This window comes from Cladophialophora bantiana (assembly GCF_000835475.1).
Source record: "Cladophialophora bantiana CBS 173.52 unplaced genomic scaffold supercont1.11, whole genome shotgun sequence".
Lineage (NCBI taxonomy): Eukaryota > Fungi > Ascomycota > Eurotiomycetes > Chaetothyriales > Herpotrichiellaceae > Cladophialophora > Cladophialophora bantiana.
In genome coordinates, this window is record NW_015971585.1 from 210,277 (window position 1) to 232,581 (window position 22,305).

The 22,305-nt window shown below is 53.2% G+C and overlaps 8 protein-coding genes across 8 annotated transcripts; 3 read left to right on the plus strand and 5 right to left on the minus strand.

Moving 5' to 3' along the window:
• Positions 1 to 1,052: 1,052 nt before the first annotated feature.
• Z519_07502 (uncharacterized protein) lies at positions 1,053 to 2,774 on the plus strand (the record flags this gene model as incomplete). The annotated part of the gene is made up of 1 exon (XM_016765236.1): positions 1,053 to 2,774. One exon carries the CDS (start codon positions 1,053 to 1,055, stop codon positions 2,772 to 2,774), a length of 1,722 nt encoding a protein of 573 aa, XP_016618205.1.
• Positions 2,775 to 3,911: 1,137 nt separating this feature from the next.
• Positions 3,912 to 4,825, minus strand: Z519_07503 (uncharacterized protein; the record flags this gene model as incomplete). Its single annotated transcript, XM_016765237.1, has 2 exons — positions 3,912 to 4,491; positions 4,548 to 4,825. 2 exons carry the CDS (start codon positions 4,823 to 4,825, stop codon positions 3,912 to 3,914), a joined length of 858 nt encoding a protein of 285 aa, XP_016618206.1.
• A 2,116-nt stretch (positions 4,826 to 6,941) lies between these two features.
• Positions 6,942 to 7,517, minus strand: Z519_07504 (uncharacterized protein; the record flags this gene model as incomplete). The annotated part of the gene is made up of 1 exon (XM_016765238.1): positions 6,942 to 7,517. The coding sequence occupies one exon, from the start codon at positions 7,515 to 7,517 to the stop codon at positions 6,942 to 6,944; it is 576 nt and encodes a 191-aa protein (XP_016618207.1).
• Positions 7,518 to 9,176: 1,659 nt separating this feature from the next.
• Z519_07505 (uncharacterized protein) lies at positions 9,177 to 11,274 on the minus strand (the record flags this gene model as incomplete). The annotated part of the gene is made up of 3 exons (XM_016765239.1): positions 9,177 to 9,614; positions 9,664 to 10,876; positions 11,084 to 11,274. The coding sequence occupies 3 exons, from the start codon at positions 11,272 to 11,274 to the stop codon at positions 9,177 to 9,179; spliced, it is 1,842 nt and encodes a 613-aa protein (XP_016618208.1).
• Positions 11,275 to 12,906: 1,632 nt separating this feature from the next.
• Positions 12,907 to 13,941, plus strand: Z519_07506 (uncharacterized protein; the record flags this gene model as incomplete). The annotated part of the gene is made up of 1 exon (XM_016765240.1): positions 12,907 to 13,941. The coding sequence occupies one exon, from the start codon at positions 12,907 to 12,909 to the stop codon at positions 13,939 to 13,941; it is 1,035 nt and encodes a 344-aa protein (XP_016618209.1).
• Positions 13,942 to 14,671: 730 nt separating this feature from the next.
• On the minus strand, positions 14,672 to 15,488 carry Z519_07507 (uncharacterized protein; the record flags this gene model as incomplete). The annotated part of the gene is made up of 2 exons (XM_016765241.1): positions 14,672 to 15,417; positions 15,476 to 15,488. The coding sequence occupies 2 exons, from the start codon at positions 15,486 to 15,488 to the stop codon at positions 14,672 to 14,674; spliced, it is 759 nt and encodes a 252-aa protein (XP_016618210.1).
• Positions 15,489 to 16,259: 771 nt separating this feature from the next.
• Positions 16,260 to 17,372, minus strand: Z519_07508 (uncharacterized protein; the record flags this gene model as incomplete). The annotated part of the gene is made up of 1 exon (XM_016765242.1): positions 16,260 to 17,372. The coding sequence occupies one exon, from the start codon at positions 17,370 to 17,372 to the stop codon at positions 16,260 to 16,262; it is 1,113 nt and encodes a 370-aa protein (XP_016618211.1).
• Positions 17,373 to 19,448: 2,076 nt separating this feature from the next.
• On the plus strand, positions 19,449 to 21,427 carry Z519_07509 (uncharacterized protein; the record flags this gene model as incomplete). Its single annotated transcript, XM_016765243.1, has 3 exons — positions 19,449 to 19,721; positions 19,774 to 19,850; positions 19,906 to 21,427. The coding sequence occupies 3 exons, from the start codon at positions 19,449 to 19,451 to the stop codon at positions 21,425 to 21,427; spliced, it is 1,872 nt and encodes a 623-aa protein (XP_016618212.1).
• Between the last annotated feature and the right edge of the window lie 878 nt (positions 21,428 to 22,305).

Sequence of the window (22,305 nt, forward strand, 5' to 3'; positions counted from 1 at the left end):
AACGCCGGCCGGGCACTCGCCGCTTCAGCAACAGCGAGCCTTGAAGCAGCAACAGCATATTGATCCCCTCATAGGGACTCAGCACCAACAGGCTCGTTAAGCTTACCTAATGACGACGGCTGGAGATGCCGGAAGGATGGAATTAGGTAAATTGGCCTATTTGCGATTAGACATTGGTGACATTGGGGACGGTGGTGTCTCTCCAATGAGGAAATATAAGGAAAAGGGGAAGGTGAAGTAGCCTGGCGGTGCCTGGTGGCCCCTATTATGTCCTTGGTACTTGGCATTACCACTAATTGCCCCTATTCTCAATACCCTCACACCTTGCCATTGTCAACCTCGACCATGACGACTAACTAAGCTGGGCGAACACATCTCCTCGGACTCTTCTCTTCATTATTACATAGGAGGTACTTGGTACAAAACACCAGAAACACCACACATCACCTGTGCCACGCCACGGCCACGTGGGCCCGAGCCACTTTGCGTACTGTCTGTGTTTGCCAAGTTGGCCGCCTCCACTGTCTTCCGACCCTGGCTGTTTCAGAGCTTCTCAAGCTGATACCGTTTGGTGTGTCTTCCTCAGTGTTGACGCGTGAGCCAAGGCCGTTCCAGACTCACCGCTCCCTGCGATACCTGTCGTTTCGATCGCGGTGGGGAAGTCGTCGCCGTCGATCGCAAACAAGACTTGTTCGTGCCAAACCTGTGACTGTCGGGCTTCCTCTCGTACGGGGCTAGACTACGCACAGTCTGCATCATCAACTGTCTGGGCGTTGTATTGCTGAATCGGTAAGCTACGACAGGGGGAGTTCATAGACGACTTGACTTCTCTCGTCTTTCTTGTTTTCTACCTCTTCGTGTGTCGCCGGTCGATTCAATCCCTTGGCCCTGAAGTGCTTGTTGCCTGTTCGGGTGTTTGTCGAAGGCTGACGCTGAGGCTGGTTCCTCTGCCAAGTTCATTTCGTGCTCGTCTCTTCATTTCATCGATGCTAGTTTCGTTACTTGTCTTGGGTGCAAATACTTGAGTCTTTGGAGGACCGACGCCAGGCAACATGCCCGCCAACGAACTCAAGGGACGCTTTGACAGGTTCCAGATTGCTCAGCGGAAGGCAGAACGAAGCGAGAATTCACACGGTTTCCATAAACCAAAATTCGTGCAAAGGCAAGGTGAGATGCCACCAACGATCCCAAGTCTACCATCATCACCACCCCCAAATGCTGTCGATGCTGCCCTTACCATAAGCTCCCTCCCAGGCCATAGCGTCTCGCTTTCAAAGCTAAGAACTGAATCAGGCCTACCTCAGAATAACTTCCTTCCTCAGGATCAGACGTCTAGTGATGATGATACCCAGGATGAGGACGGCGGAGTTGATGACTCCGGTGACGAAGAGGGAGACGGCAATACTCCAAACCCCTTTGAGCCGGTGACAACTACGGCACCCCAGGATCAGCGATCTATAACTGCGCAGTCAAGGACGATCGATAACCCATTCATACCCTCTCCAACCACAGGCCAGGCTGGCACGTCTACTTCTGCCTCGCCTTATCCGCCCACTTCGACAGAAATAGCCCCGACCACCTCTCAAGGGATTCTTACCACCGGATCGACATTTTCCAGTTCCATTTCTACTGGTTCAACTTCACTGGTGCCCCTTGCAAGTGGGAGTACCGGGTCGGCCGCGGCATCAACCACGGCAATTTCTGCCAGTGAGACTGTCAGCGCCTCGAATCATCCCTTAGCCAAAGCTGCAATCATAGTTCCGTCTCTGTTGGGGGCTGTGGCCGCTGTTGTTGCTGTCTACCTTCTCTTTCGCTATTGCAACCCCCTCAAGGCCAGATGGGCGATTTACCGTGCACGACAAGGCCAGAGGCTACCTGGAGAGGAAGAAGATGGAATGGCATCGAAAGCAGCTCCACAAATGTCTGAGACGTATGCCACGCGAACAGAAGAGGCGCGGCCTGCTTCAACCGTGGTCACGACGGCACCGTCGGTCACCAGAGGCACAGCTATCGCTCTACCTATCACGACTACACGCGCGCCTCCACCAGTTCTGGTCCGCAGTGGTTCGAAGAATAACCCTCCCAACGGCGCAGCTTCTGACCGACTTCAACGATCTCAAAGTACACGCAGTAGACGGAGCCTCGACGACAGTACTGCAGCCCCACCGGCGTACTCTTCAGGCGGCTCCGGGACATATCTTTCCCAGTTCAATGTGGAGGAGGAGTACGCGGCGTCTCGAAGTGTGGACGGTCAATTAAGACATCCCAACGGTCTGGCGAACAATCCCCCGACTCCTGTGGCGCGCAATGCACCTGCCTTGGCAGAAAGATCCGAAGCCATGAGCCCCGTGCCCAACCCCCCTTCTCCCAGAAGCCTGACGATCTCGGGCCTCGGCATGATGGACTTCCCTCTGCCACCGACTACACCGTCGACGGCGCATTTCTCCAGTCCAACTCCCCCTGAATCGACCTTCAACTCTCCACGACGACTTCGCAAATCCATCACCCCCTCCGAGAGCATCTCCAACGTCCCCGACTCGCCCTTCCCGTTCTCGCCCGCGCTCATGCCTCCGGTACCGTTGTTAAATTCGCGCTGGAGCCGCAACTCGTCGAGCGTGAACGGGCGGATGATGGCCCCCGAAGAGGGGAAAGGCACGAGCCAGCTGCGACACAGTGCAGGCCCGGGTCCAGTGGACGTGACGATATTGCCGCCGCTGCCGCGTTCTCCGTCTCCGAAGAGATCCAATTCATCAATGCTATCTTCCCCGTCTTAGGGGCGTTGCGGACCTCGAGAGCCACTCGCTTTTTATGACGCAGGTAGGTATGTCCTTCTCAGCGGGAGACAGACTACAGACGCATGTTCGAGAAACATGACAGAAACAGGAGGATATGTGTGTATATGTGTGTGTATGTATGCCTCATGTAAAAGTACGTTTGTGTATGTGTATCGAAGCATCCGACGGTGTCACGACCGTCCTACAACTACAGAATTATACAGAAACGGAATAGAAGAATAGACTATGTACTCGGTACTGCACTGTGGAAACCGAATGTGGTCTGTGCCTCGCCCATCTCCAATGCACGACTAAGAATCGCGACAATGAGGAGATCAACTGGGCGACAAACCTACCTAGGTCCGTGTTAGTCGACACCTTGGGTGGCCTTGTAAGCGAGGGTAGGCACGTGTACATAGCAAGGAAACGGCACCAGCTTCCCTCAACAGCCTAGCGCCAGTCCAATTACACGTACAGAGTCCAGTACCTACTCAAGTGCTCGGTACTTTAGGTAGTGGAGGTAGTTTCGAACGAAAAACCTGTCGCCCACTCTTGCCAGGGAACTGAGCCTCGCTGGGGAGTCGATTCGGTGTCGGCCTTTGCTGCTTTGTCTCTCGATACTCTCACTCGTTCCCTCTCCCGCCACGGCCACCAAAGTTGAAACTTAAGTCGGCGTGTCGGGATGGCGCCAGCCAGCCAGGTGTTGATCAAGATGCTTTTGGAATCGAAACCGGACGAGGCGGCTTCGAGAGTCAGGTCCGAAGCGGTGGCCCCACTGCCACATGCCGCTGCTCGGTTTCTCATGAATGCCGCCATCAAGCAAGCGAAGGTGGCATGGGTGAGCCAGAAGAAATAAATAGTTTGTCCGGCAGGGAGGGGGTTTCGAAACGAGGACGTACATGCCTAGGAAAGCACTCGCACCTCTGCGACTCGCAGACTTTCTCAGCTGGAACTTGGATGAAGATCAGACCAATTCGACGTTGTCGGCGTCCGAACTATTCGTTCCCTTGTTTCATAAATGCTGCAGATTGTTCTTTTCCGTTGCGACACAACAGCCGATCGTTGTGAAGTCACCGCGATGCAAGAACGACGCTATCCTGCCGCCAACAGTCACAAGAGGGTGCACCCGCCATCGCTTCAAAAGCACGCCCATAACGCCAACCTTAGCGGCGTTGCAAAACACCACAATCCCCATAAAGAAAGGGAAATCTCGACTTTGCTCGAGTCGGAGACGTATTCTGCCCTGGCAGTCTGGACGTGCCCAGCCACGGCGTCATAGTAGAGCCAACCCGCGTCCGCTATAGTGTACGTGGCCGACTGCGAGAAACCCGGCACATCTTGGTGGTCTGGCGCGAATGGTTTGGGCAGAGATACGTCCGGAAACAGCAACACGTTGTGAGTATCGTTCGTCAGTAGCATAATCAGTTGATTACTTTGACCGAAGCCGCTGTCTGGCATATTGAATACTTGTTCGAGCAACATCGTGCCAGTCTCCAAACTGTAATAGACGCCGAAAGAGTAGGCATCGACGAAAAGGTAGAGGTTACCCCACCGGGTAACGCGGTTTGTGCTGTAGGCTGCGGCCCACTGCTCGTTGGAGAGAATTCGATAGGTGCTGTTGTCGTGGTTGGCGTGAAATGTGTCCAGACCGGAATATGCGAGAGTCGTTACTGTGAAGGCTCGGCCACCCAAGACCTCAGACACTGCTGAATTGTAGCTGCTTTTGGTTAGTGAATGTGGAATGTAAGGCAGATCGGAAAATAGTCAGCCCACAATAGATGGAGAGGTGGCGAGCTGATGGCGAGCGTCCCGAACAGTGTCTGTCTCAAAACACCCACGTCTTGAAGATTGTGAAGGCTTAGAACGCCAATGTCGACAAATCCCCCTCCAACGTGCGCCGCATCTGCCTGATCCCTTGTAGGTCCTGTGACAACCTGCATGCAATAGTTGCTTGCAGAGAGTAGAGCCGTGCTGAAAACATTGATGAGAATATGGTAGATGGTTCCGATCCAGGCGACTTTGGTTCCACTCCCACTGGTGAGGATGCCCATGCCCCTCGTCCTCCTGGTCCTGGACCATCCGACAGCCAGGAGAACCGTGTTACACACAAGGATGATGGCGCCTCAGCGAGAGCTCCAAAAGAGGCCCGAATCTCCAACCTGCAACTTTAAAACGGTCAACTCGTCGGCGCCATGTTGTAGGGTCCGCTGGAAGTATGCGTGGGCCTGGCTTGACCGCTGTTGTCTTGGTACCCGACAAATCGTGTCATCAGCATCAACTGAAGAGAGAGGTGTGATATGACTTGCCGGTCTGTGGACGCCGAGGCTGGCTTGCTGAGATGGAGTGACGGGTAGAGCTCTCGCTTTCAATTGAGTCGCGGCGAGTTATACTCGCAGGATCAGATATTGGGTATCTGCAGGGTAGACGAGACCTGCCGCGACTGGGAATTGGGGAGAGTAGACTGCCTTCTTTTTGGGCCATGTTGATACCAGAGCATATGAAAGACCTTTGTTTGTGGCAAAGATGAAGACTCCGAGAAAAGGTCCATTATCAACAGGGCTCCTGGGATCAGGCTGAAAATGATGCATTGCACCCAACGTCTAGGAGTTCTGCCCGCGCAACTCGTCTGCAGTCCCGCTGGTAGACTTTCTGCCTTAGTCAGACATAGGGAATGTAGCAGAGCAGTCATTATGAAGACGAGGGTATTGAAACAACGACAAGCGCTTAATGTCAAGCCTGGCGCCTTAGTCGTAGCGTGGTAGGAAACCCCGTCTGATTCGTGGGCCGGCATGCTTTGCTACCACCATCAATGGCTATGCATGATAGTCACGAAGACGCTAATGCATACGCATCACCGGACATAAATTCTACAAAGTTGCTCCAGGAAGACGTTGATTCATTTCATCGGCTACAGTGACGGGCCGGCGCGGGGGCCAGCCACACACACGGCGGATTTGTACCCAGTAATTTAGGGCAGCCGAAGGTTGAGCAACTCCCTGGGGACTGTTGGGCACTGATAAGTAAGCGAGGCATCTCGCTAACGGTCCCGACAGGGCTGTCCCTTGCCTTGCCCTTCGCCGCTTCGTTGTCTGCCTGCCTACCGAGTACAAGATCAGGAGCTAACACCAGCGGTAGCCACTTGCATCGAGATACCAGATTCCCGGATGATTATCTAAAACAAGTGCCTCGTTGAGAGGTACAGTAGGTATTGTAGCCGATCACTTGGGGATCCCGCTTCGGCCCTCCTTGTAGCGTCTAGCTCAATGAGCTACCCAGCAAGTGCTCAGTGAGGCTCACCAGGCTCAGCCGATGGCTCAGTCAAAACTCAGGCTAAAGGGGCGTGCGCTGGCCCTCTAGAGTCAAACCCACAAATATGGTGATCGGGTTTTCGTTTGCGAGTAATCCAGGTACCAGTTACCAGGTACCTAACCAACCTTCAAAGTAGCTCCAGCTACTGTAACGAGGACATTGAATCGCTTAAGCTCACAACCCAGTTACCCATGGGGGCCCCGCTGCCTGGCTGCCTCAGTAGTAGAATAGACGAGCTTGGCTACATATGTAACCTACCTACTAATATTCAGCGGCTAGCCGCTACAGTAGCTAGCTAAGTAGCTTACCGAGCTCGGCGTACGGAGTATATACAAGTAGGTATCTACTACCTAGCCAACGCTAACTACTCGGTCCAAGGAACGGCCGCCTAACTAACCACCTGTACTGTGAGGATCGCGAGTCCGGCAGGAGACGGACCCCCGGCTATGGGCTTTTGAATGGCCAAGATTTCTCAAACATATTCGTTCATTTCCATCATCATATTAATCCCAACGTAATACATGTACACAGCGACGCCAAGAATGGGGTTGTCTTGTCCACACTTGAATTCCATGTCGATTTGTCCTGTGTTCCTTCTGAAGCGATACCATAATGCCAAAACGTCCACCTGAACGACATCGAGCGGCGTGGCTCGGCAAAAGAGCAACATATTCATCCCAATCCTTTTCACACACACTTCAGATTCGTCCGCCACCCCTGGCCGCGGTTAGGAGAAAGAGAAAGACCCAGTCAATCCCCATGAACAAACACCACTCCTTATGTCCTCGCTGGGTCAAAAAGATTGCCCACGGCGATTTCCCAAGCTCTACGACCTCTTCGTTTTCCATGCTGGCTGTTTCAGCTTGCGAACCAATTCCACGTGGTCCTCGTGAATGGCGAAACGACGATCGTCGTCGGTGGTTTCTTGTGGCAATGGCAGCATTTACTCTTGCAGCAGCACTTTTTCTTCATCTTCAGCTCGTCCTCCAGTGTTTGGGCGTCCTCCTTGTAAGTTTCGGCCTGCCCCTTCTCGTACGACGCCTTGTTGTGCATATTGAGTGCTTCTTGAAATTCCTGCTCTGATTTATGCCGGTTCTCCAAGGACTCCCTCCTCATAAGCTGGTAAGCGGGAGAGCGGCGAAATCTAGGAGGAAGCATATCAGATGACACCTCTAACGCGGTGTCGATCTCGTTGGCTGCGTCGGTGCATTTTTGTGATTCGTGTTCATGTTTCTGCACCTCGACCATATCTTTCCAGGCTTCTTCAAACTTTTTGATCGATTTGTTCTTTAATACGCCTACGATGTTTTTTACTGGCTCTTCAGGAGGTTGCTGCGGGAATGGTGGGGAAAATCGCTGTGGCTGGTGCCGCAGGACTTCCCAGTACGAAGCACCCCTCGGGCGCTCCAGCACCATCGTGGTATCGGGATCCATTCGTGCGGTTTTGATTTGGTTTGTAGTAGTTGTAGGCTGGGTTGCTCTGATTGCAGCTTGATTGAGATGATGGTTAGGCTTCGTGTCGTAGTTGTCCTATTTCTTATTTCTGGCAGATTGAGTATCAACGAGGACATAACTGCTGACTCGGCCCTGACCGCCTACTTGTAGATATGTTTGATTTTGAACCCCGAGACGATATTGAGGCTCGTGACCGAATCAGGAGACGTTCGTATTTTCTGTTGAAGAGACGCAAGTCGATCAAAGCTGGACCTGGCTTTGAGGCTCTCGAGCTCGGCGACGAAAACAACACTCGTATTGTTCCTAATTGGACATGCCAAGAATCCTTGGAATCGTCTGAGCCATGCAATGGTCATATCATAGATCGAGAGGGAAGAGACCCTTCGTGCCCCTATAGGTCAATATAACGACCGGGGAAGAAGGCTCCTGACTGTGAAGGTCGCTCAGGCGACGAGCCAATGTGCCAACTTCTACTCGTTACAAGTCCTGGTAGACAAAACCAGCCTTTACCTGATCACAAGACACACCAATCTCGCCTCGGAACAGTTCTTTACTGTGAGCAAGAGCAAGAGTCGTTAGATGCTTTCCCGCAAAAGGGATTGATTTTGTGATCTAAATTGGCTCTCCTATGCTCTGAAGAGCAACCTGACGCGAGGTGTTCCATGGGCACATGTGAGAAAGAGGAAGAAAGCGCGCAAATGGATGGAGAGGCGAGACGCAGAGCATTTTCGGCGAGCGTAGTTCTCTCGCCGGGCCAGCCGTACTTGGGCGAACATGAGCCGTGACACTGGCCAAGTCTCGAGCAAGGACAGCTGTTGTACTTGGTACAGGACTGAGTCCTGATCAGGGTACGGGAGGGATCACCAGTACTCTCAAGGGGCTGGCGTGATGCTTGGCGTCTGTGATGGCTCTTGAAGCGGTACGAGATGAACAAGGAGGAAGCATGAGGAAGCACGAAGGTTCAAAACAAGTTTAGGCGAGACCCGGAAGTCCCGATCCGGAAGCCCTTTCGGTTCTCTGATTGGTTCGTAGCTGAGCTGCGCTAGCCAAATCTGGCCCTCCACATTTCATCTTCCACGAGTCACGTCACATTCTCGTTGTCGAAGACCGACTGGAACATTCTGCAAATCACAATCTATCCAATTACTTGGAGAATATGTGGGATGGCCGGCCCGCTCTCAGGGAAGAAGGGGCCCCGCTCGGCAAGAGAACCAAGGCGGTGGAGCGACAACAAGATTTTGACCATACCACGCATAAGGAGAGACTCCTGGGCATCGTTTCTCATGACAATCCATGCCATCGAAAACGTATAGAAGATGAGGGCATCACTTCTTGCAACCAAAATGATCCAGTCTGTTGTCCGTGGGCCGTCGCAAAGCAGCCAGGCAAAGCCATCCAGCCCGCAAAAAGTAGTCATTTATATTCTGTACGTGAAAACCGTGTATTTGCGCCTCATTTCTTGGTCCAGCGATCGTGCTCGATTCATTCGCATTCATTCACAAGACACCGTCAGATGAGAAAGCACCCCGAGTGCGTGCCAAAATCTGATACATATCACATCATTGCCACCCCGGCAATCCTTGCAGAAGCCTCGACCCGCTGGTTCAGTGGTTCGTCGTGTGCAAACCTGGACCTGGATCATCGCTTTTTAACCTCACATGCCCAACCTTCAATCCCTTCGCCTTTCGATCCAACAGCGACATCCACATTGACGTTGTCCATGCCCTTGACGCCCTTCAAGAACTCTGAATTCGACATCCCACCCGCGTTTGCGCGGGCTTCAGGCGGTAGTTCGAGCATGGGGGTCAAAAAATCACTAATCCGCTTGGCTTCCTCCACAGAGAAATGATATTTCTCCCGCAGCACATCGGGGAGGGCCCAGTGTCGGAGTCGATGAATGTTGCGCAGCTCGCCTTTACGATTGAAGATCTCTTGCGACCACTTCCCCGACAGGCACAACGACTTCGGGAATGGACCCAGCAGCTCGATGATCTGCGCGATATGGTCGTCGTCTTTGCCGTACTTGGTTCCAGATTGCGGATCAAAGAGGTAGTCGCCTGTTATCAGTTCAAATACCTGGAATCGGTTAGTTTTCGCCAACAAATTTCCACTGCTGGGAGCCTACCATGCACGCCATACTCCACACATCTGTACTGGCGCCCCATTTGGCACCCAGTATCACTTCGGGCGATCGATATTGCCGGGTCTGAATATCGTTTGTGAAATGATGGCCCACCCAGCAGGCATTTCCCAGGTCTGCGATCTTGACGGAAATGATTTCGCTCACGGGCTCGTCTTCATTTTTGACCGCCTTCAACACTTTGTCCACATCTGACGACTTCTTGTTGTCGAGCGAGACCCCCGCCAAATCCTTTTCGAGCGGATCTGTCGTCCCTTCTCTCGCTTTGCCACTGGCGGACTGTTCCTCATTCGCCCTGTTCTCTTTTGCTTTCAGCTTGAGTTGCTCAATCATGGAGAGACCGTCCGTCGATTTGTTTGAGACCGAGTCATTGATAACTTGGTTCAGGCTACTGGGGGGGTGGTGGTGGTGGTGGGCCCCCAGTTTATCTAAATTCGTGAAACTGGCGTTGAGCGGACTGGGGAGAGGTTGACTGCCGGTGATCAGGGTTCGTCTGCGTCTCCGTCCGTTTCTGTTGTCATCTTTTGTGGTCTCTTTCTCGTCTTTGACAAATGCCTTGACGATTTGTTCGACGTCGCCGATCTCAATGAGGACGTTTTCGGGTTTCAAATCAGTGTGGATGATGCCACATTCGCGATGCAGATAGTCTAGCCCCAGAAGCACTTGCTTGGTGATTTGTTTAACCAGCGGCATCGGGATGCCCCGATGGTTCCATCTCTTGATGAGGCCCAGTAGATTTTCTCCCAAGACTTCAAAGACCATACACACGTGGACACCGTTGGGGCCCTTGTGTTCGAAGGAATCGAGGAGGCTGACGACATATCTTCGACCGGGGTGGTTTGGGTTTGCTTGGACGACTTTGTTTAATAACTTGATCTCGTCGATGGCTGTTTCTGTGTAATGCGCCGCCGACCTAACCACCTTAAGAGCGACATGTTTTCCGGTCGTCGTATCTCTTGACAGCCAGACGGTGGAGAAATGACCCCAACCCAATTTCCGCACCACCACATATCTGCCATTATTGTATGTTTCGCCAACATGGACGGGGTGGTATCCACCCTTGCAGTAATCTTCGGAGTCTTCTTCGTCGGCCGTGGTTTCGGCGGGGTCGTCTTCGGAGGTGGACGAAGAGGGAGATCTGTCAAGATGTGAGTTATTGGCAGGGGTCTTCGCGTGAGGTAGAGGCGAATCCATGGCGCTGAGGGAGGAGGACGATCAGTTTGAAAGCAGATTTATTCGAGAAAGGGGACAAGACATTGTTGCATCTGCGATCAATCACGGTATCATGCGCAGCAAAGAATGACCAAAGCGGCGCGGGCGTGGGCGTGGGCGTGGGCGTGGACGAGGTAAAGGCATTGCAGGTGACAAGGGAGGAGTGACGGAGTGACTGGAGCAAGTGACTTACTCTGGGTCGGCTGGAGTGGGGCTATCATGAAGACTCGACGAGGTCGCGTTCTCGGTTGTGATGATGGGCTTGAGATTGTCGCCTTTCCGCCGTTTCTTCTGGCCGTTTCCGTTTGCTGCGAGGGCTGCGGTTGTCGCAACCTTCTTGGCCTGGCTGATGGCGGCTTTCTTAAGATCGGTGCCATTCATCATCGCGAAGACGGCGGCGTTTGCGGCCAACAAGTTATGGGAATATTGAGAGCCTGGTCCCTTTGCAGGGCCAGCTTCCGATAATGGAGGAATTGTGGAAGATATTTCGAGGTTGACAGTCGAGATTAGAAGGGGATGGCTTTTTTGGGCGCAGTTGGGCCACGAGGGTTAAGCCCGAGCTGGCCTGGTGTGTGATGGGTGACCGTGACCGTGACAGGATCTGCGAGCGTCAGAGGATTGACGCAGTGCGCCGTGGGCGTGGCAGTGGCAGACGCAGTGGCAGTGTGGTTACGGCGGCGTGCAGAATCCCAGTTGCCAGATGGCGGTGGATCTCTTGCTGGTTCTGGTGGGCTGTTCTGGCGAGTCTGGCTATTCAGGGCCCGGCGGGTTCGAATCTTCGCTTTCGCTTCGGGGGGTCGGACCACGCCCTGTAATGTCAGAAAGAATGCTGACGGCACAGGCGGGATGATGTTATGTCTAATCTGTGTGTGTCTGTGTGCGTGTCTTGTCTCCTTTTAGACCTGTCACGTTTCCAGAAGCCCCAAGGGCCTGCGGCTGCGGCTGCGGCTGCAGCGGCCTCACTCTCTTTATCGAGTCGAGCAGAGGCACCGATGAGACAAATGCCAAAAATGTGCGCGGAAAGCTGCGTGGTGCGAGTTGGCGGATGTGATTCGCGGACCGGACGGCAGGGCACCCAACCAGCGCGCCGGCGGCTACTCGATCAAGCACATCGACAACGAGGGCGGGGGCGACGGCTTAGGGTCGAGGAACATGGGCGGGTGACTTCTGTCAACTTCGCAAAGATTGAAGAGAGAGCGGACGTTGGAGGAGGTCGAGTCGAGCCGGAGGACAAGGAATGAGTTCGGAGCTGGCTAGATGGAGCTGTATGAGCGGGAGATGGCGGCGATGGTGATATCGATGCGAGTTGCTGGGGACTTGCTGGACCTGCGGGACCTCCCAATGACGATGGATCCCCGTCACTGCTAGAGCAGGAGAGTTATGTGATAATCAGAGGCAGAGGCAGTGGCATTGGCAGTAGCAGCAGTGGTGGGGTCTCTTCGGGGAGGCTTGAGGCGGGTGGATTGTGATGGTTGCGTTTGATATCAATTGCTGAGGGAAGGTGAATGATAGAGGCCGCAGGTGACGACAGTGCTGGGTCTTCAAACGAAGCTTTTGTACATTTTCTATGCTGTTCCGGCTATGACCAAGGAGCACGACCGAGTGGACAAAATGCACATTCTCCTTGCAGGCATTCCGAGCTCAGACCTGAGTGCGCGTAGTAATGTACTGGCTATTCGTTTCACTGACCAAAATAGAGCGGCGGTCCTGCGCATCCCAAAACTCACCACCTGCGCACAAGCACCCAAATTCCACTCCGTATTTCCACAACCTACCTACGGAGGACCTACGGCGGCATCAAGAGATCCGCTGAAGAGTGGTTTGTAGGTCCTCAGACTGTCATTCCCCATAGGAGCCCCAGGGACGGGTTGGCTTTCGACAAGGCACAACATGACCTCTCCAGTCACCGCGTGCTACAGCGATCCCTCTGACTGACACCGCCTGCGGGAAAGCGAGGAGCTCACTCAGTAGTACTATATCTCACCTTTGGACTCAGCGGTCCTATCTACCTCAGAAATGGGTCTCTTCTCGCCTCCCGACTCGCCTTTCGCGCCTCCTTCTCTCATCTACCAGCTCATCTACCACCCTGTAACCACCTGCTTTACCTTTTTCCACCACATCCTTCTCTACCTCCGCGGTCCGTCCTACATTACGCCCAAACACAAAATCCCCATTCGGGTCGTCTGCCTCTCCGATACCCATAGCCAAATCCCACGCACCGCGATCCCCAAGGGCGATCTGTTAATCCACTCCGGAGACCTCACAAACACCGGCTCGCTCTCCTCCATCCAGCAAACCATCGACTGGCTAAAGACATTACAAAAGCCCTGGCACGGCTCCTCCGATGGGTTTCGCCATATCGTAGTGGTGGCCGGAAATCACGATAGCTACTTCGACGAGCGCTGCCGTAGCGCACAGGACAAGAGCCGGGCGTACCGTCAACTGGACTGGGGCAAGATCCACTACCTACAGCACACATCAGTCACACTCCGGTTTCCTGGTGGTCGCCTCTTGAATGTCTATGGCGCTCCACAAATACCCAAGTGCGGGGGCAGCGAGTTCGCATTTCAATATAACAGAGGCCAAGATGCTTGGAGCGGTACGATTCCCGACGACGTGGATGTCCTGGTCACACACAACCCGCCGAAATGGCACCTGGATTTGCCTACCAGCGGGGGCCTGGGCGATGAGTTCGAGTTGAAAGAAGTCTGGCGCGTCAAGCCTACATTACATGCGTTTGGACATATCCATTCTGGTCATGGCGTCGACCCCGTCTGGTGGGACGACAGCCAGCATGCCTTTGAAGAGTTTCTGGCCGCCGCATACAACAAGCCGGCAGAGACACCTGCGAGCCATCGCGTACCCTTGACCGAGCTGCTGGATGTGCCATTGTGGGTGAAAGGCCTGAGATGCATCATGGCAGATGTCAGAGGTCTAATGTGGACAAGGCTGTGGGGAGGCGCCCGGCAGGGTGGATATATGATCAATGGCTCCCTGGCGTACCAGACGACAACTCGGCTGTCGAACAAGCCCCGAGTCGTGGATCTGTAGTTGGGTGCCCGCCGAGAGACTGGGACGTTATACGCAGCTGAACGAGAGAATGGCGTCGATGTCAATACACGAATACACGAGTGCCATGTCCACCATCTCCAGCCATGAACTAGGTATATCCGAGACGGGCTCCCCTCGGCATCGAACCAGGCGACCAGAGAACAGAACAGAACGAACGGGCACATGACATCCATGGGATTCCAAGACATGACAGATAGAGACAAAGCTAAGAGACATAGAGAGTCAAGAGAAGGGCAAAAAGAGAGAGAGAAAGAAAAAAAGGGCCGGTAGGATATCTTTGTCCTTTGCAGTCATCATTAATCGTATTTTCCCTCCCTACGTATCGCTTCCTGGTACCTGGCGAGCGAGCTGGAAGGTTTCCAAGCATGCACACAATACCCCATAAGACCTATCTAACGCCGAGATTTTGGATGGTCAATTAAAATCATTGAAAGCTTTGCCAGAATTTCCCGCCCCTCGAATGACCTGTAGACGCGCATAATATCCAACTTTGACTCTCGTCGCTCGCCAACGAGGGGGATTTGACCCATGTTCGTATCGTATCGTCGTCATCTTCTCTCCAAGCAGGTACAGATTCAAGACCGCGCCAAACTGACTTGACGTGACCTAGCCTTTGGTTCCTTTTTATCACATCTATCATCCACACCTCATAATCCCTTGCAATCTTTCGTCGTCGTCGTCGTCGTCGTCGTCATCGCCGTCGCCGCCGCTAGATCCCTTCTCGAAAGACGCTTTTCCTGGTACTGATCGGACTGGAATTCCCGTCTCCGCTACCCTGGGTGTCGAGACTCTGGTTCCCCTTCGTATGTCCCTTTGTAGTGCTTCCCTCCGGCTCCGGTCTGGGGCTCACGCTCCTCAGCCTCGGCGTCGCCTCATGCTGATCGCCAAAGGGATTATCTCTGGAAGAACTGCCTGGCCGGCCACGCCCGGTCACATCGACGTCGGAATAGCCTGCGCTTCCCCTGGCACCTAAATAGTCCCCCCCCGTACCTCCGCGAGCGCTGCCGCTGTAGGGTTCATTCTGCAATCCCGGTGTCGGGGCCAAGCCAAGTTCTTGCTCTTCGTAACCCGAATAACTCACTCCTGGCCCGTAGGGGTCTTCGTTCCCTACACGAGTATCCCACGCATCGTCTTCCGCCCCTCTGCCTCCCCTGGCCCCTCTAGTAGCACCAGGCACTAGCCCATCAGTACCACTTCCGGCTTCTTCGTAGGCTCCTCTGGCGGTACGTCTTCTGGTCAGCTTGGCGAACTGATCTCTAACCCATTCCAATGGTCCTGCATGTCGAGGAGCAGGGTAATTCGAGGAGGCTTGAGGTTTAAGGAACGGGATATAAGTTTTCCATGATTTGAGGGAAGGTGCTGGGAGCCCTTGCTTTCGGGAGCGATACTGTGTGTAAACGACCCATCCGACAACCGCGAAGATTAGAAGGAGAAAGAGGATGAAGAAGAAGAGACCTGCATGAGAAGTTTTCGATTAGTGAGGATGCCCAAGGCGGACTAAGATGCGACATACCCCAACCACCCATGTTTGTGACGGTGGGTTATTGTTCAACTTTTGGGTTTCTTGAGTTGATTGAGCGAGGGATACACCCTCAGATTCCCAACGGACCCCCCTTTTTGTTTTTTGTTTTTTTTTTTTGACAAAGAGGTAGTAGCGTAGCAACGTTGATAAAGGCTGACTGTGGTCTCGCTAGAAGGTTCAGCTGGAGACGTTACGCGGGCATTGTTGCCGTTTCCTACAGCTGTGCTGTATTCCGAGCGTGCCGTCCAGAAGATGGATCGGCCAAGGAGGAATTGTTCTCAAGACTGTGGCGATCGATGCCGGTCTGTGGACAGGCTGGCTATTTGAGTGCTGGCTGATGAGGGAAGCCTGCTTTACTGCTGCCGATGCGAAGCCAGACCAAAGATCAATTGGAACGTCAGCGCAGCAAGCGGATACTCGGCTGCTCCGTCCCAAAAAGGGAAAGCGCGCTTCGACCACATGTTCACATGTTATCACGTGTTACATATTCAGTCTCCCCACCTTCCACGAGGTATGTACTCGGTACCAATCTGTATCTCCTTTGTCAACCAGGGAGTGGTCATTTACGGTTCTACTCTATCGATTTGGAAGATGTTGGGGGTACGGAATGAGATTCAACATTCATTCCGCCCAGGATGTTGCATAAGCCCACATGTTGTGTATGATCACCCGGCCGCTTAGTATGGCTGGCCTGTCACCCTTACCGAATGCCGCGCAAACAAGCACACTCTGCATACAGACACTGTGTTTGCCCTAGGAACCCCTCTCAACCTCCTCAGCACACTAGTTCGACGACTCGTCTCGCATCCATGCCTGTTGCGGGGATCCTGGTGACTTCGACCCAGCCGCCTTGTTTTGCTGCGACAATCTTCCCGTCGACGCAAACCATCCTCCACCGTTCTTCTTCCTCATCAAATTCTATCCTCAAACCTTCAATCTCTTCATATGTCACCTTTGGGTCTGTGACGTGCTTCCCAGATTGATAGGCTAGTTGCAGAATTCGCATAATTTCCGAGGCTGGTTCAGCGCCAATGGCGACGAGTCGCAGAGTCCCGTCGAGGGGCTTTGTGGCTGGTGAGATTTGGAAATGCTCCTCCAGGTTGGATACCATGGTAGCTAGCACGTAAGAGTGCTGTAGTCCATGGAGGTCTCTCCACTCGCCGTCCGCTTTCCGCCATTTGATTTTGCCTCTGTACTGGTGAGCTTCTTTCAATAGCTGTTGTGCAGCCATTGAGAATCTCGCGAGACCGTGCTTGCGATATTCCGTCGTATCGCTCATTGCTACCAGGCTCGCGTGGAGGCCCCAACTACAGACCACTGCGCCGTACATGACAGGCTCATTCTCGTCCTCATCGCCTATAGCTTCCCGGTCCCGGCCTTCGTTGACAAGGAGCTCTGCGCCGCGACTAAAGCAAGCCTTGAAGGAAGGCAACGACTTTGGTCTTCCTTCCATCAGGGTCTTGAGAGGGTCTTGCGCGACACCAGAGCTCCATGCCAAAGCATTCGCCGTTCCCATTGGTATCAGGACAATGGCAGGCTTGAGGAATATTGAAGGAGCTCGAACGTCATCGTTCCTCCGATTTAAGAGAGTCGTAAAAGTGTTGACAATATCGACGACGCCGCCATCTCCAGATAACAGAATGATGGTTTGCTTGACACCTTGTCGCGCGTTCACGATGAAAAGTTTCTCGGTCAGCTCGATGATAGTCTTTGTAGATTTGGTTTCGTGTGTGGAGTATATAATACCGTGACGGTCGAGTAAAGGCTTGATGGATTCTTCATAATACTCTTTGGCTTTGTGGCGCCCAGACAGAATCGAGACGACAACGTGAATCTCACGGTCGGGAAGCAGATGCGTCGGCAAGGATTGCTGGAACGACAACGACATCTTGTGTGGCTGCGAACTCGATATCAAGGTAAATCATGTAATCCGGTCGACGATGTTGGGGTTTTCGGCCGACCTCTGGAGATCAGTTCATTCTTTCCCGAAGATGTCGACCAACCAATTGCGAGTGGATTTCAGGTGGATAGTGACTACGCGAGTAGCATGCGTAAGGCTCGCAGAGCCCTCCAAGTCATCAGTAAGCTCGATAAAATAAAGCTGGGTGCCTGACACCCTTCAATAAAATGGAACTTTGGAGGATAGCTTGAATGAAGGGGCATAGGAATATGCTGCTGCAGATATGTAAGCGCGGTCGCAGCGGATAGAGTTAGCGGTCTCGATGACTTTGAAGGTGATACTCGGTATACCCACTGCCTGATTGCGTGCTAAGGAGGTCTTCAGGAGTGTGAGTTGCGCAAAGAAATGCCTAGGTATCTTGGTATCTCGGTTTGAAGGCGGTACTGTACGAGGTACATAGCCTCTCGCCTCACTCACTTGCCGCTTTACTTGCCCTCGGCTCACCTTCTACTTCCTGAGAGCCCCCTTTGGTTATTAACCTTGACTAGTTGATCTAGTGCATCTAACGTTCTTGGCTTCTCGTCCAATGCCATTCCAAATGCCTTCAATTCTGCGGAAGCCCTTTCTTATCCTCTATTCTCTCACATCGATGACTGGCTACACAGCGCGATCCCAAATCGTCCTACCAATTTCATTCTCTACTTGTTCAAGTAAGGTATCATGTTGTTCATGGAGATGTCAGACCTCGCTTTCTAGCTTGCCCAAATCGGGCAATTGCATCAAAGAAGCGTGCAGCGGATCCGACGGGCTTCTCAACATGCGCCTGGTCCGATCTTACACGGCTCTCGCTCAGATAATCTCTCACTTTAGACCATGTTACTTTGCGTAGTCAAGAGGGTTCTGAGGTAAGTGATCAACCAGGACCATGATACTTTCCATGGGCGGGAAGGCGGGAGATATTCGCCCCCCGAGAAGCCCCCTCAGACCACAGGAGGACTTTCTCAATCGTCCAGAAATTGAGTTACTAACCTCTTTGGACACCCTCTGAAAGGCAACGACATCTATCTAAACAGAGTTACTGCTGGCCTAGGAATCTGGACTTGGCGCGACGCTCGCAGGAAGCGACGATTTCCTGACAGAGTAGTATTAACAAGGGCCCTTGCGCTTCGGATGTACGGTCCTCGGCGAGGATCAAATCCACTCGGAAGGAATAAGGCTGACAGACTACAAAGTAGCCCCCTTGTTGCTACCTCCGCCGGGAACTGAGGATTCCTGGCTCCAAGCTTCCTTGATGAATACGAATACATCTGGCCGGGCCATACGAGCTTTGGCTTTACATCCCACCAATCAGATCATCTACTTGTAAGTAATGAGATATTTCATGACATTAAGTGGGGTGCATACGACTTCCCCGCCGTGGTCTATTCTGAGACAGACTTTGGCCCGGTGCTCGATGCTTGCGGAGCTCTTTGTGCGGAGAGAGCGTGTCGCCGGTTGCTTCGCTGCGACGCCGCTGGTGGTGGTAGCGGTTCTCACAATCCATAGCTGGATCCATCCCTTCTTGTACCGCACCGTGGACTGCAAAGCACCTGAACTGATACGAGAGGGAAATCGGAACCGAGCAAGAACTGATAGGTAATGAGGGAATCTAGACCAAGGGCAACGGCACAAGACCTCCTCTCCTGATATTACCCGTTCACTTACTTTACAAAGGGTCCACCACATCCGCCCTAGTCCTTGTTAGGAGGCTTGAATCGAGTAGCCCCCTCCTTTGGCGTCTTACACGTCGAGAACGAGGCCACCCTTGCACAAACTCGTTTGGACCCAGGGTGGTGCATCCTTTGGTACCACATATTGCCAACCCTGTCCTTGAAACGTCACCATTGCCGGATATTGGGGTCGCCGCCTTGCTCATAGGTTAAGGGGCAAGACGCGAGTATATAAGAATCACTCTTGCCCTTCGCTCGATCGAACTCCGTTCCCGGTCTCAACTACAAGCTTCGCCCAGCACATCGGCCAACTTAAGTACAGATTCGAGACGACACTGCGTTCGACTTTACAAAGATGGCGGCCACCAACGGAACCAATGGCACGCAGAAATCGGCCCTCGTCGCCGTCGATGAGTTTGTCGGGCACGATTACGACTATCTCATCTGTGGTGGTGGTACAGCAGGACTGGCCGTTGCTGCTCGCCTAACGGAGAATCCAGATGTCACCGTCGGTGTAATTGAAGCCGGCAAGAATCGACTTGGTGACCAGCTTGTCGATGTCCCCGCAATGTTTACACAGATGTTGGGCAACACGGAGTACGATTGGGCATGGAAAACCATTCCTCAGGTCCTAACCGTCACTGTCCCGCGCCGTTCTCAGTGATCTAACTCTTGTACAGCCAGGAAACAAGAATAAAGTCCACCATGTTGCCCGGGGCAAAGCGCTGGGTGGATCGAGCGCGATCAATTACTTGATGTGAGTTTTTGCACTTCCTACGGGTAACGAGCATTTTGGTCTAACATCGCCAAAGGTATGTTCGCGGATCGGACCAAGACTACGATGACTGGGCCAAATTGGCAGACGACCCTTCGTGGTCATCCGCCAACATGAAGCAATACATGCGAAAGCACCAAACGCTGGAGCCTATTGACGAGAGAGTCACTGACCGCTCCACCATGCCATTTGTCGGAGAGAATCACGGCACAAGCGGTCCTATACGGACCAGCTTCAATGACTCGCGACTTCCCATTGAAGACGATGTGATCAAGGCCGCTGACTATGCCACCGGATTTGACAAAAAGCCAACCGATCCATGGAGCGGAGATCACATTGGCTTCTACAATACTCTAGGCACGGTGACCCGCACAGGTCCTAACAAGGGCATGCGTAGCTACGCTGCTCGAGCATACTTCCAGGCCAACGAACATCGCCCGAATCTCAAAGTCATAACCGAGGCGCTGGTCGCTCGAGTCATCCTCGAAAATAAGAGTGCGACTGGTGTCGAGTTCATCCATAACGGCCAGAAGCATACCGTCAAAGCCAAACGAGAAGTGATTGTTTGTGGTGGAACCATCAACTCTCCCCAGATCCTCGAGATGTCTGGCATTGGCAACCCAGACATTCTTAAAGCAGCCGGCGTCGAATGTCTCGTCAACCTCCCCTCTGTCGGAGAAAATTACCAAGATCACGCCGCTACCGCTATTATCTACACACTGGCCGATGGCCAAATGTCTGCGGACTCGATCTACAAGCCCGAAGTCATGGCAGCCGCGCAAAAGGCTCTCGTGGAAGAACAAGGCGGACCGTTGACTGGAATCCAATCCGTTCAAGGCTTCTTCCCTTGCTCCATGTTCCTAGAGGAAGGCGAGCTAAATGAGATTGTCAAGTCCATTGAAAGCGCCAAGGCGAAGACGCCGTTTCAGAGGAAACAGTGGGACCAAGTCATCTCACACGTCAAGAGCAACAAGTCGGCAAATCTGCAGCTCGTCTTTATCGCCGCGACGGGCGATATGGTAGAAGGTGTCAGTGATCAGGCTAAATTGTTCGCTCCACCAGCTGAGGGCGCTCGAGACGGCATCACACTCGCTGTTTGCCTGCAGTACCCGTTCTCCCGCGGCCACATTCACATCAAATCCGCCGATCCCGCCGTGGCGCCCGAAATCCACCCCAACTTGTTGGGTGAGGAAGCCGACGTCGCCATCCTCGCCGCGGGCCTGAAGTTCATCGAGAAGACGGCCGCAGCGCCCCAGCTCAAGGACAAAATCAGCCAACGCATCGTGCCGGAGCCAAAAACGTTCCCCTCCCTCGACTCGGTGCAGTCCCGTCGCGCGGCCGTCAGGGAGCACGTCCTGGGCGAGTACCACAGCTGCGGGTCGTGCGCGATGGGCGACACGGTGGACTCGCACCTGCGGGTGAAAGGCGTGCAAAACCTGCGCGTCGCGGACGCGAGCATCTTTGCGAACAATGTTAGTGGCAACATCTTGAGTAGCGTCTATATGATCGCCGAGAAGGCGGCGGACATGATCAAGCAAGACTGGGATCATGCCGCTTGAACAAGTTGGCCAAGTAGGGCTAGCAGCGCCTGAGGAGAACTCGGTGAGAAGAAGAAGAACAAAGAAGAAAGGAAGACGACGAGGAGGGAGAAGGAGAAAGATGTATCAGGTCCTAATGGCCATAAGAACGAGTTTCCGTCCTCTCACCCGTTGTTATGATCGTAGTACTACTCACTGTTTCCACATGTCCATATCTAAACAGCTGCATAGCCCGGCGGGGAGTATGCACGCAAGGGACACTTATGCGTACTTTGCGGGCTAGTGACCTGTGACACTCGAGAAACTACGCCATGGATGCTGACTATGTACGCGCTTAGCACTCACAGAGGCTGACCTATGTACTCCGTAGAGATGATTCGAGGTGGAACGACGGTGGCTGTGGGCATTGGACAAAAGGAAGAAGCGACATGCTCTCTCGATCTAGTCCCTCCTTCTCTTTATTTTCTTTCATCCTTCTTCCTTCCCTCATTGACATAATTTGGAGAAACAGGTCGACATGGATGGTTATGGGGAAGACCAGACAGTCCACGGCTTCCCTCCGTTGCTTGGCGTGTACTTCACCGGCACCATCAGCAAGGGGGATACTCTTGTTCAGCCGACCATGGGAAAAGGAGGGCCTCTTGCTGAGTACTAGAGGCCGGATCCGCGGACGACGAAAATATCGATTTTCCATATCAGTCGCAGTAAGCGTAGCATGTGCGCCTGGGCCTCACTAGCCTGATATAGTCGTAGCTCAAACTGCCAGCATTGATTCTTTGGCCCCCTCCAAAGGTTCCAGTGATGCATAGCTCTGTTCTGGAGGAAGGGGCGCTTCGACCTCTGTCTCCGCTATCACCATAACTGTTCAGCTTCTAGTCGTGTGGGACTGGCCACAAAGA